The following is an 11,564-nucleotide window of genomic DNA, read 5'->3' as shown; positions in this document are numbered from 1 at the left end:
TTGGTGGGAAATTCATAGGTAGACAGCCTAAAAGCTTAAAGAAATTAAAGCTTGTGATTCAAGTCAGCTGAAGTTCCTTCTCAACTTCACAATGAGCTTTGAGAGCTCGACACTCCACCTCTTCATCTAACACTTCTTCTAAGCTCGGCTCCCAAAACGGTACTTTCGTTCTTGATCTTTCATGAAATTAACGATTTTTCGATCAATTTATAAATATATTTGGTTCCTAATCAATATATTCGACCATCATGCTAAGTATAAAGACTGAATTGTTATATATATAAAAGTTTTTGAACTAGATTGTTAAATTTTGAAAGTATAGGACTATCGTTGCAAACAAAAGTTTAGAAGCTAAATTGTTACTTTAATGAAATTTCACGGGTCAAAAGTGTTTTCTTAACCTTGATTTTAGGTTTCTTGATATCTTCTCTCATTCAGTACATATATGTCAGCTAGTTAAAATATATACTTGCAACGGAAAGATAAAAAATGCCCAGATATGAATACTAGCACAGAAGAAGATTTTTTTTAATCAAGCTTCGCAATTCGTATTATTTGTTTTGAGATAATGAATTGGATCGAACATCAAGCCTCAATAATACGAATCCGTATACACCTCTATATTCTAATACCATCGATATTGATGATTAAAAATTCACAATACGAACAACAAAAAATAATTAGTATTTTTTAATTCAACAATTACATCGATAAAAATCCAATCATCAACCTTCAAAATAATAATTATTACCTTGTGTCCACTAAAAAACAATAATTTTTTTATAACAATAATAGCATAAATTTCCACCATGGACCTAAACCTCCCAATAGCTAAGGCATATGAGGCAGCTGGTAACGGTCTTATATCCTCACCTACTACTTTTGAGATTTCCCATATAACCAAAATAATAATAATAATAATAATAATTATTATTATTATTGTTTATCTTCCAAACTCGAGTTAAAGCACGTTACGATACAAAAGTTTTATTGTTTCAACCGTGCATAGAAATTATTCCAAAGCAATTTTTTGTATACAGTAGCCTGTACACGTCTCACCTTATTTGATCGTTTGCATAGCTAATAAGAGCCGAGCTACATATAAAGCTATTAATCATTTTTTTTTTCTTTGTTGTTAGTAGTCGTCTTCCTTTAACTACTTGAAATATTAAATATGAAGTATACTCTAAACTTTTTAACGTTCAAGGATTAACCCGTGGGACTATATTCTACATATTATAATCTTTTAATTTTTTAATAATTTAAATTTAGAGCGGATTATTATTATATTGACATTATGAAAAAAAAAAATTCGAATAATATATTATTTTATATGGGTCCCACAATCCACCCCTTTTGGGGGGTCAGTGTACTCGTTGGCACAGTAGTGTCTAGTTCTAATACCATTTGTAACAGCCCATGCTCCACTAGCAAATATAGTTCATTTTAGTCTGTTACGTATCACTGTCAATCTCACAGTTTTAAAACAAGATGAGGTTTCCACTCTTACCAAAAATACGGTAGGATTTGAGTTTAAGTATGAAAACTTTTTGATGCAAAATTTTGTGATTTTGAAAAGACGGGTAAATATTTTATTTAATAATTATAATTATAAATACAATTTCCATTATTCATGTCTCTAAAATGAAAGATTAGCTACTTAGAATGTCTACAAGACCAACTCTCAACTACAATTAACCATTTCATTCCCCATATTTTTCCCACTAAATTTTTTATTTGAAAATGATGGCCAATCTACCTTTTTAATTTTATTTTTTTTAATATTTTGGTTCAAATAAAGAAATAAAAGATTAAAAATAAAACCCCAAACAGAACAATATTTAAAAAAAAATAGCACTAAATTTGGGTGTGCAATCTCTTTCCTTCAAAGAAATTTTAGAACCAAATTTCATGATATAAATACACTTCCAAATTCCCAATAATTTCAAACAAAATCTCTCTCTCTCCCTAAAAAGCTAGAAGGAGAGAGAGAAAAGAGTTTAAATTTGTTGAAAGGCTTCATTCATCAATGGAAGAGGGAGTGGGTTTGAGAGGGGAAATAGGGCCTTTTTGGGAGCAAAGCACAGCCCCTGTGATAGCCCCTTTGTTGAAGCTTTGTGTGGGAGGTTGTCTGGCCATGTCCCTAATGCTCTTATTTGAGAGGCTTTATATGGGTGTTGTCATTCTCTTTCTTAAGCTCTTTGCAAGAAACCCTCACAACACTTATAAGTGGGACCCCATTCAAGATGATCTTGAGCTTGCCCATTTTGTTTATCCCATGGTTTTGGTCCAAATTCCAATGTACAATGAAAGAGAGGTGAATATTATTCCAATTTTACGTAACATTGGGTCTCGTCTCATCTCGAGGAGTTAGTATAGATTGTCTTTCCTTTTAATCCATTTGCTCTGTTTCGTTAGTTCACTTCGTTTTTTCTTTATTTTGTGTATTGGGTCTCGTCTTGAGTTAGTATCGATTGTCCTTCCTTTTAATCCATTTGCTCTGTTTCGTTAGTTCACTTCGTTTTTTCTCTATTTTGTGTATTGGGTCTCGTCTTGAGTTAGTATCGATTGTCCTTCCTTTTAATCCATTTGCTCTGTTTCGTTAGTTCACTTCGTTTTTTCTCTATTTTGTGTATTGGGTCTCGTCTTGAGTTAATATCGATTGTCCTTCCTTTTAATCCATTTGCTATGTTTCGTTAGTTCACTTCGTTTTTTCTCTATTTTGTGTGTTGGGTCTCGTCTTGAGTTAGTATCGATTGTCTTTCCTTTTAATCCATTTGCTATGTTTTGTTAGTTCACTTCGTTTTTTCTCTATTTTGTGTGTTGGGTCTCGTCTTGAGTTAGTATCGATTGTCTTTCCTTTTAATCCATATGCTCCGTTTCATTAGTTCACTTCATTTTTTCTCCGTTTTGTGTGTTGGGTCTTGTCAGTTAGTATCCTTTTAACCCATTTGTTTTATTTTGTTAGTTCATTTCATTTTATTTTTTTGTTTTGTGCATTGGATCTAGTCTCGGGTTAGTATCGAACGATGAAGTATTTTATTTTTGTTTTTTTGAATCAGGTTTATCAATTATCTATTGGAGCAGCATGTGGACTTTCATGGCCATCTGATAGGATCATCATTCAAGTTCTTGATGATTCTACCGACCCTTCTATCAAGGTTTGGACATTTTTTTAAACCATAATCACATTATTATTATAAAGTTCTTTAGGACAACAATTTTATTTCTTCATCAAAAATAAATAAATAAACCTTATCCAAAGTCAATTCTTAATTAATATAGAATCATTGTTGGAAAATCAGTTTTTTTTTTCTTCGACATTTTATTTTAAAAATTGGCTTTATTATTAATATCTAAATTCCAAGTCAGTTAGAGTCAACAAAAGCCAAAAACAGAAATAAGATTTATGAAAGTGAAAGAACAGAAATAAATAATTTAAAATAAAAAACCAATCGCTAATGAATAAAGTCCTAATAATTAACTCAAAAGCATAATCTCTTGAAACAAGTTAATTCCTTTTCGATCCAATTGAAACGAAGAGATCATTCAGATGGAAAACCACCATTTACAGAAGCTCTCTCTTCTGAGTTCTTCCACCTCCAGTTGGAAAATTTTCCATCAAAATCAGTGACGAACTCGAACACGACTCTCCACAATGGTATGATATTGTCCACTTTGAGCATAAGCTCTCATGGCTTTGCTTTGGACTTCCCCAAAAGGCCTCTTACCAATGGGGAGTGTATTCTTAGATTATAAACTCATGACCATTCCCTAAATTAACCAATGTGAGACACTTTCATCCAACACCTCCCCTCGAACAAAGTACGCCTCCCCTTAATCGAGACTCGACTCCTTTGGAGTCTTAGTCATTTTTGACTGCGTTCGAGGAGGTTTGACTCTTTCTTCTTTCTGGAGTCCTTTGTTCGACATTCGAGGATTTGCCAATCTATTGGCACGGCTAAGTTTAGGGCATGACTCTGATACCATGTTAGACGAACACGACTCTCCACAATGGTATGATATTGTCCACTTTGAGCATAAGCTCTCATGGCTTTGCTTTGGACTTCCCCAAAAAGTCTCTTACCAATAGAGAGTGTATTCTTAGATTATAAACCCATGACCATTTCCTAAATTAACCAAGGTGGGACACTTTCATCCAATAAAACCCACCATTGTTTTGTGGATTTTTGATGCGGGTTTGTGATAATTTGGACAAAAAATCATCAGGATCTGGTGGAATTAGAGTGCAAAAGATGGGCAAGCAAAGGGATAAACATAAAGTACGAGATCAGAGACAGCAGAAATGGGTACAAAGCAGGGGCTCTAAAAGAGGGAATGAAGCATAATTACGTTAAGCTCTGCGATTACGTCGCTATTTTCGACGCTGATTTCCAACCAGAACCTGATTTTCTTTGGCGTACCATTCCATTTCTTACGAACAATCCTGAGATTGCTCTTGTTCAAGCTCGCTGGAAGTTTGGTAAGCTTTTCTATGTTTCTGATTTCATGTAAAAATGATAGGAAGGTGGATTGTTAAGAATCACGGATCTCCATGTGATATTGTCCACTTTGAGCATAGGCTCTCATGGCTTTGCTTTGAGCTTTCCCAGAAGACCTCATATCAATAGAGATATATTTTTTACTTATAAATCCATGATCATCCCCTAAATTAGCCGACTCCCTCCCAACAATCCTCAACAAAATTAGTTTAGATTCGATGATTTTGAAATTGGTTGTTGGAACTGTTGCAGTGAACTCAGATGAATGTTTAATGACGAGAATGCAAGAGATGTCATTGGATTATCATTTCACAGTGGAGCAAGAGGTGGGGTCTGCAACTTATGGCTTCTTTGGGTTCAATGGTAAGCTGGGATTGTAAGACATTGCTGATGGCTTTAACCTCTGCAAGTTAACCATGGAGTTCTTGCAGGCACAGCAGGTGTTTGGAGAATTGCTGCACTGAAGGAGGCTGGAGGATGGAAGGATCGAACCACTGTAGAAGATATGGATTTGGCTGTTCGAGCTAGCCTAAAAGGCTGGAAGTTTGTCTATGTTGGAGACCTCAAGGTACTTCTACTTGATGTTTCTTTTATTTTTTTTTTATCACACTTATTGATGGCAGGTTTCTAGCGTCTAAATCTATAACAACTTAAACCCACTGCTAGCCAATATTGTCCTGCCCCGTTATGTAGCATCGTCAGCCTCACGATTTTCAGACGCGTCTACTAGGGAGAGGTTTCTACACCCTTATAGAAATGTTTTGTTCCCCTCTCCAACCAACGTGGGATCTCACAATCCACCTCCCTTGAGGGCCCAACACACCACCCATGTCTAGCTCTGATACCATTTGAATTGTGAGATCCCATATTTGTTGAAGAGGGGAATAAAACATTCCTTAAAAAGGTGTAGAAATCTCTCTCTAATAGACGAATGTTAAAACTGTGAAGCTGACGACAATACGTAATGGGTTTAGCAGTGAGATTAGGTCATTACAAAATCTTTGTATTATGCTCATGGTTTAAGTCCACTAGTTTTTTGGAGGCATTGTTTACATCAAGGGCTCTTTAGGAGAGAACAAGATTTTAAATGGTTAAGTTTTCACTAGGGAGTTTGAATCTAAGAGCCTTATAACCAGGACTACCTACCCTTATTGGGTCAAGTACTCTTACACCATAAGATTATAAAAGTGGGAAATGGGATTAATCTTGCTAGTTTTTTCAGCTCTTAAGCAATGGTAAATGAAAATGAGTTGTTTCAGGTGAAGAATGAATTGCCTAGTACCTTCAAAGCTTACCGATATCAGCAACACCGATGGTCTTGTGGCCCGGCGAACCTCTTCAAAAAGATGGTTGTTGAAATCATGAGGAACAAGGCATGGTTTGAGTGTTCCTTGGATATGTTGCTTTCATTCGTTGGATTGTCTTTATGTATCTCCTCACCATTAGCTTTCTATGTGCCTGCAGAAAGTCTCCCTGTGGAAAAAGCTTTACCTGATCTATAGCTTCTTCTTTGTTCGGAAGATCATCGCCCATATTGTCACGTTTGTATTTTATTGTGTTGTTTTGCCAGCTACCGTCTTGGTTCCTGAAGTATCGGTACCAAAATGGGGTGCCGTTTATATTCCTTCTATGATCACCCTCCTAAATGCAGTCGGAACACCAAGGTCATCTTCTTACCTGTTAGAACTAGAAACCAAGAGTCAAGGAAAATTCTTTCTCATTTGTTAGAACAACAGGTTCTAGCATTTTCGCCTCCAGTTGATGAATATAAAAAACTCTACACTGATACTTACAGTTTTGATTGACAATCTTGAATTGCAGATCATTCCACCTGATCATTTTCTGGATCCTTTTCGAGAATGTCATGTCGCTGCACCGAACAAAGGCAACATTCATCGGTCTGTTGGAAGCAGGGAGAGTAAATGAATGGGTCGTCACCGAGAAATTGGGAGATGCACTAAAGACTAAACTAGGTTCCAAAACTCCCTGGAAACCTCGGTTTAGATTTGGAGAAAGGTAAAATCTACAAAAGCAACAGTATATATACGTTTTGGAATTTAACCCACTTCATAAAGGACTTCTAATATGTCATTAAACTAGATTTCTCATTGCACTGTTATCGCTAAAATATCATTCACATGCATTCCTAGCTATAAGAAATATGTTGTTTTATTGGTTTCTATGTCTTCAACACTGACTATTTATGAGTCCTATGGAAACCGAACAATTAAAGCACGTCGAGATACATTAGTGATGTATGTACTCTAGTGAGTAGAATAGCATAATTAGTTCAAGTTTCTGGATTTGTAGACATCACCTTGTTCTTTCTGATTGTGGATGAACAGACTCCATCTGCTTGAGCTTTGTGTTGGAGCCTATCTCTTCTTCTGCGGCTGCTATGATCTCAACTTCGGGAAGAACCGATACTTCATCTACCTCTTCCTTCAATCATTCGCTTTCTTCATCGCCGGGGTCGGTTACATCGGAACTCTGGTTCCCAACTCCTAGCAGATTCATATGCTCAACCCTGCTCAATTATTTTATACCACCCATTGCCTCCCTATGTGCTGCAAAAAGAAAAATAGTGGAATGAAGAATCATCTAGGGAAGCTTTTCCCTTTCTTTAACTTATTATATACATATTTTTTGGGGAGAGAGCTTTACTTGTTTCAGTTTGGTACAACAAAAGATTGTTCTTTTTGAAGGAGAGTGTTCATTGAAAGTTGTTGTGTTGATCATGTATGGTTGTGAAAATAGAAAGATGAAGAACAAACAATAAGAGGTTACTGCAAGAAGTCTGTTGTATACAGTTTGAATTGATACCAGAAAATGAAAAGGGAAACAAAACTAAGAATTTTCAATCTTCTTCTTTCTCAAACTGTGGCCTATATAAGAACTATCTGTAGAATTCTTCCACCTTTGACCAAATGATATCAATGGCGTTTGATGAGAATATGTCCGAAGCTTTAAGTCTTCTCTCCGAGTTCCATGTCACTCTCAATCTTCTCTCCGAGTTCCTATGCTCGATTCACCGATCAAACCCACTGTTTCCCTTTTGGTGGCTGCGATGTTCGTTCGACTGGATTATCTTTCTCTCTAACCAGACAAGCTTCTATTCAATTCGCCTGGAATTTCGCATCTCATTCTAGCCAGAGATTAAGAATCGGTGTCGATTTACAATCGTTCTAAACTAGCAGTGAGTTTACAGCCACTTTTTCTAGCTTTATTTCCCAAATCATGTTTGGAAAATGGAATTCCTGATTTACCGATTCTTAGTTATGTCGATCATGTAGTGTTTGTTAGAGAGATGTATCGGTTCTTCTGTTGGTGAATTTCTGGTTGAGAAAGTACAAATCGAAAGAGAATCAGGGCCAGGAATGTTTGAAACTAAGGAATTTAGGAGACATTTAAGATTCAAGACAACGCTGAACTTGATTCAAACAGAACTTAGTATAATTCCTGAGGCTAATCTTAACCTAGATGGCGCAGAAATTCAAAACATCAAGTTCAAGGCATCCAACTTACCTCCAATGGCGGCAAGCCTTTCATTGATCAGTTCCCTCCTCGACGAACAGATTCCAGTGAATCTTCCACTGCTTTATATAGCAACCGGCACTCTCCCAATTTTTTAGATTTTTTTTTTTTAAATTTAACCTAAATTTTATTATTAACGATTTTAAAAATAGAATCCAATTTAAAAGTTTATTTATTTTATTTTTAATTATTGAATGAAATGGTGTAATAAAAGGGTCAAGACCAAGTCAAAGCTTAAAACGGCAGCGTTTAACCTGTCCTCCAGTCCTCGACCTACGTCCTGGTGATACGTCGCCTCCAACTTCACCGCTCTCTCTCTCTTTTCGCGCCTCTTCTTCCTCTTACTGTGTTTTCATGTCAGTTCTCTCGAAACCCTAATCTTCGTTTTACGCTTCATAAACCCTAACTTTCCACTTGAATCTCGATTCCTCTTTTCCATTTCAGTTTTGAAATTCGGACTCATATCGTTACTTTCCGCTTCGGATTTCCTGAAAATTTCGTTGGCTGTTTGTTTGTTTGTTTGTTTTTTTGTTTTAGATCAATGGGGGCCAAGGCGAAGAAGGCTATGAAGAAGAAACTCAGTAAGGTTACTTATTCCTTATCGGACAAGAAGGAATCTGCCGATTTCTTGGTATGTATGCTCTTCACACTGTTCATCAATCCCTTCGACTCGGATTTTTATTTTGATTTTTGTTAATTTGTGTTTGTTCATCCTTTCTCTTAACCTCTCTAGTGTTCTATGTACTTATTCCTCTCTCTTGCCTCTGTTTTTAGCCATTGGAGGGTGGTCCTGGGCGTAAATTACCAGCACAGAAGCCCCTGGAAAATACTGCTACTGTTCTCTACATTGGTCGCATACCCCACGGCTTCTTCGAGAAGGAGATGGAAGGTTTGGCCGCCTACATTTTACATTCAATGAAATTTGAAGTATAATTTTCTCGTTATCTTGTCTGCTGCTTCTTAAGGTATAGTTTTCTGTAGGGTTTTTCGGACAGTTTGGGAAAGTTAAAAGAATAAGAATTGCACGAAATAGAAAGGTAAGGCTGGTTCCTATGGAGAATGTTGCATTGTATTAAGTTAATTCACCACGTAATTCAACATTCATGCTCAGTATCTTCATCCATGGTTTAATTTTTATACGCAGACTGGGAAGTCGAGGCATTTTGGATACATTGAATTCGAATCTCCAGAGGTATGTTAGGGCATTTGTACATGTAATTGTTCTAGATGTTAGTCATCTTAGTCACTTTCAGTTTACCCCAAATTTGGATTTCGTGAGCACAGGTGGCAAAAATTGTGGCTGATTCTATGCATAACTATTTGTTGTATGAACACCTTCTGAAAGTCCATCTAATTTCTCCTGAGCATGTTCATCCCAAACTGTAAGTAATCAATTACATTTCTCCTGCTAGATTTTTGCATCAATCCTTGTGGGGTGTAGTTGTTGAATTTTTCGAAGAACATTGTTCCGTTTGTCGTTTAAATGTTGTCATATTTGCAGATGGAAAGGTTTTAGCTATCACCACAAGCCCTTAGATTGGTCTGAACTTGAGCGTAAGCAGCATAACAAGGTATTAAGCTTGGAAAATGATCTTTTAGACCATAAACATACATCTCTTTTTACTTGTTCTATGATAACTTTTCAGGAAAGAACATTGGACGAGCACAAGAAGTTAGTAGCGAGGATCTTGAAGCGGGATCAGGCTAGAAAGAAGAGGATAAGAGCTGCTGGGATTGATTATGAGTGTCCAGAAATTGTAAGAATCTTTTTTTTTTTCCAAAGATTATTCAATTGTAGCTGTTAATTTTAAAAAATGATAGATGTTTATTCACCAACCCCTGATTTCTACTTATCCTTGGAATTTTAACATTAATATAGATAGTGAGTCCATTCCTTAGTTTGATTGGCTGATTTCTGCTTCTGTGGTCAAACTCAATTCCCATGACAAAAACATTTCTGATTATTTTTGCTATGATCGTTGACGAAACCATATACCTAACGAAATCATAAAAATGTCTCAAAATCAAAAGTTTATGGTTAAGAGGGTAATTATAGCAGACATTAGAAGGGTAATTATGAAAGACCTCAGGTGTAGACATCGATTCAGGTATGTTCTCGAGTTGAACAAACTGCAAACCTATATAGTTTCGAGTGCTTGTACATGGGCTTCTAAGAACTTAAGCAACTTATTATGCCCCCTCTTCATGAGATACAATTGGTCGAAGTGAAACTTTTCTTTATTCGAGGTTCAGTGCCATGATTTGAATGCTGCAATCTGCTGGGGCTTCGCCCCGATCTTGTTGGCTTTCGGCTGAGTTCTAGAATGTACAATTGCAGTCTAGTTTCCTAATGTGTTGACTCTGGATAATTTGCAGGTGGGCAGTGTCCAACCAGCTCCCAAGAAGATCAAGTTCGATGAAGATTAGAACGAGCGTTCGGTTCGTAGAAGGCTACAATATCATCACACCACAGGAAGGAAGGAAGGAAGGAAGGAGGAGAGCGGGGGAGGTGATGGGCCCTTCCATCTTTCAAATTTCTTATGCTGGAGGGTAACCTTCCCAATATCCTTGAATCTCCAAGTTTGATCTTTGGAATTTTGAGTCAAAAACATATTTTGAACTTTAGTAGTATGAATTTCCTTTTATAAAAATGAAAAAAAAAAAAAAAAAAAAAAAAAAAAGGTTATGTTGAAGCTTTATGGCTTACAATTCGGACTCGTCGCTAGGATGGGAAACCGAATGATCTATATGTATATTTTATCGTGTTTCAGCTTTGTCCATTCAAGTCTGTTTAGGGTCATTAAAATGATTGTCAATTTGATCATAACTCATTGAACGAGACATAAATTATCGATCTAAAAACCGATAATGGGATCTTGAATGGGCCATGATTGGGTTGAAAAAATGGAAAATGAGATATTTAAAAGATGGGACTAAAAAATGTGAACCAAATAAAGTAAAGTGGGTAAGGGTTGCCTCCCATTTTGAATGCTCCTTTCTGTCTTCCCACCTCTCCTCGACCAAAAACCAATTTTTTTTTTTATTTTTTTTTTTTTTTTGAATTTAGGCTCATTATCCCAAATTTGTCTCTATTAGGTCCTTCCAACTTTAAATATTATTTAATAATTAAAATTTTTAAAAATTATGTAACAATTAAAATTTTAATTTTGGGTTTAATAAATTTCTATATAAAAAAAAAAAAATCTGGTAATCAATGAATTCAACCTCCCCCCCACCCCTTTCATAAATGAGCTCATTTTTCCACCCATTTTGACTTTAAATTCAATTATTCCATTTATCTCTCATCTGAATCTTCTTCCATTTATTTTTATATAATTGGATTCTATTTTTATTTTTTTAAATATTATTAAGTTGTACATTTAGTCTTTTTTAGTAATATATCCTTGAAATTTTTGAATTTATATTTAATAAATTATTTTTAAAGACTAAATAGATGATTTAAATGCTAAATTTTCATATTTTGTTTGAATAGTTTTCTCATATTACACTCAAAAAAAAAAAAAAAAA

General features: G+C 35.6%; 2 protein-coding genes and 1 long non-coding RNA gene across 5 annotated transcripts; 2 read left to right on the top strand and 1 right to left on the bottom strand.

Moving 5' to 3' along the window:
• Positions 1 to 1,461: 1,461 nt before the first annotated feature.
• Positions 1,462 to 7,363, top strand: LOC111444992 (glucomannan 4-beta-mannosyltransferase 9-like). Of its 2 annotated transcripts, XM_023083161.1 has the most exons (9): positions 1,471 to 2,317; positions 3,063 to 3,161; positions 4,231 to 4,483; positions 4,755 to 4,865; positions 4,934 to 5,070; positions 5,762 to 5,875; positions 5,967 to 6,166; positions 6,324 to 6,518; positions 6,848 to 7,363. In XM_023083161.1, the coding sequence occupies exons 1-9, from the start codon at positions 2,030 to 2,032 to the stop codon at positions 7,008 to 7,010; spliced, it is 1,560 nt and encodes a 519-aa protein (XP_022938929.1). In that variant the 5' UTR covers positions 1,471 to 2,029; the 3' UTR covers positions 7,011 to 7,363. The 2 variants fall into 2 exon arrangements, with proteins under 2 accessions (XP_022938930.1, XP_022938929.1); XM_023083162.1 differs by lacking the exon at positions 6,848 to 7,363 and having other exon boundaries at positions 1,462 to 2,317; positions 5,967 to 6,181; positions 6,298 to 6,378.
• Positions 5,677 to 8,135, bottom strand: LOC111444997. 2 transcript variants are annotated; one of them, XR_002710776.1, is made up of 4 exons: positions 8,028 to 8,135; positions 6,820 to 7,069; positions 6,296 to 6,525; positions 5,677 to 6,188 (listed from the first exon to the last, which is right to left on the bottom strand). It is a non-coding gene; the product is annotated as an uncharacterized LOC111444997 (long non-coding RNA). The 2 variants fall into 2 exon arrangements; XR_002710775.1 differs by having other exon boundaries at positions 5,677 to 6,179.
• Positions 8,136 to 8,284: 149 nt separating this feature from the next.
• Positions 8,285 to 10,824, top strand: LOC111444637 (uncharacterized RNA-binding protein C1827.05c-like). The gene is made up of 9 exons (XM_023082592.1): positions 8,285 to 8,392; positions 8,574 to 8,667; positions 8,811 to 8,925; positions 9,018 to 9,073; positions 9,181 to 9,228; positions 9,321 to 9,418; positions 9,538 to 9,607; positions 9,683 to 9,793; positions 10,413 to 10,824. Exons 2-9 carry the CDS (start codon positions 8,578 to 8,580, stop codon positions 10,461 to 10,463), a joined length of 639 nt encoding a protein of 212 aa, XP_022938360.1. The 5' UTR covers positions 8,285 to 8,392; positions 8,574 to 8,577; the 3' UTR covers positions 10,464 to 10,824.
• Positions 10,825 to 11,564: the final 740 nt, after the last annotated feature.

This window comes from Cucurbita moschata, unplaced genomic scaffold (assembly GCF_002738365.1).
Source record: "Cucurbita moschata cultivar Rifu unplaced genomic scaffold, Cmos_1.0 Cmo_Scf00007, whole genome shotgun sequence".
NCBI lineage: Eukaryota > Viridiplantae > Streptophyta > Magnoliopsida > Cucurbitales > Cucurbitaceae > Cucurbita > Cucurbita moschata.
Note: the sequence above shows the minus strand (reverse complement) of the source record. Positions and strands in the feature narration are given on the sequence as shown.

Coding starts and splice junctions, on each gene's coding strand:
- LOC111444992 (XM_023083161.1), top strand. CDS start 2,030: ATGGAAGAGGGAGTGGGTTTGAGAGGGGAAATAGGGCCTTTTTGGGAG. Junction 3,162..4,230: donor CTACCGACCCTTCTATCAAG/GTTTGGACATTT, acceptor AAAAATCATCAG/GATCTGGTGGAATTAGAGTG. Junction 6,519..6,847: donor CGGTTTAGATTTGGAGAAAG/GTAAAATCTACA, acceptor GTGGATGAACAG/ACTCCATCTGCTTGAGCTTT.
- LOC111444637 (XM_023082592.1), top strand. CDS start 8,578: ATGGGGGCCAAGGCGAAGAAGGCTATGAAGAAGAAACTCAGTAAGGTT. Junction 8,926..9,017: donor CTTCGAGAAGGAGATGGAAG/GTTTGGCCGCCT, acceptor AGTTTTCTGTAG/GGTTTTTCGGACAGTTTGGG. Junction 9,794..10,412: donor ATTATGAGTGTCCAGAAATT/GTAAGAATCTTT, acceptor GATAATTTGCAG/GTGGGCAGTGTCCAACCAGC.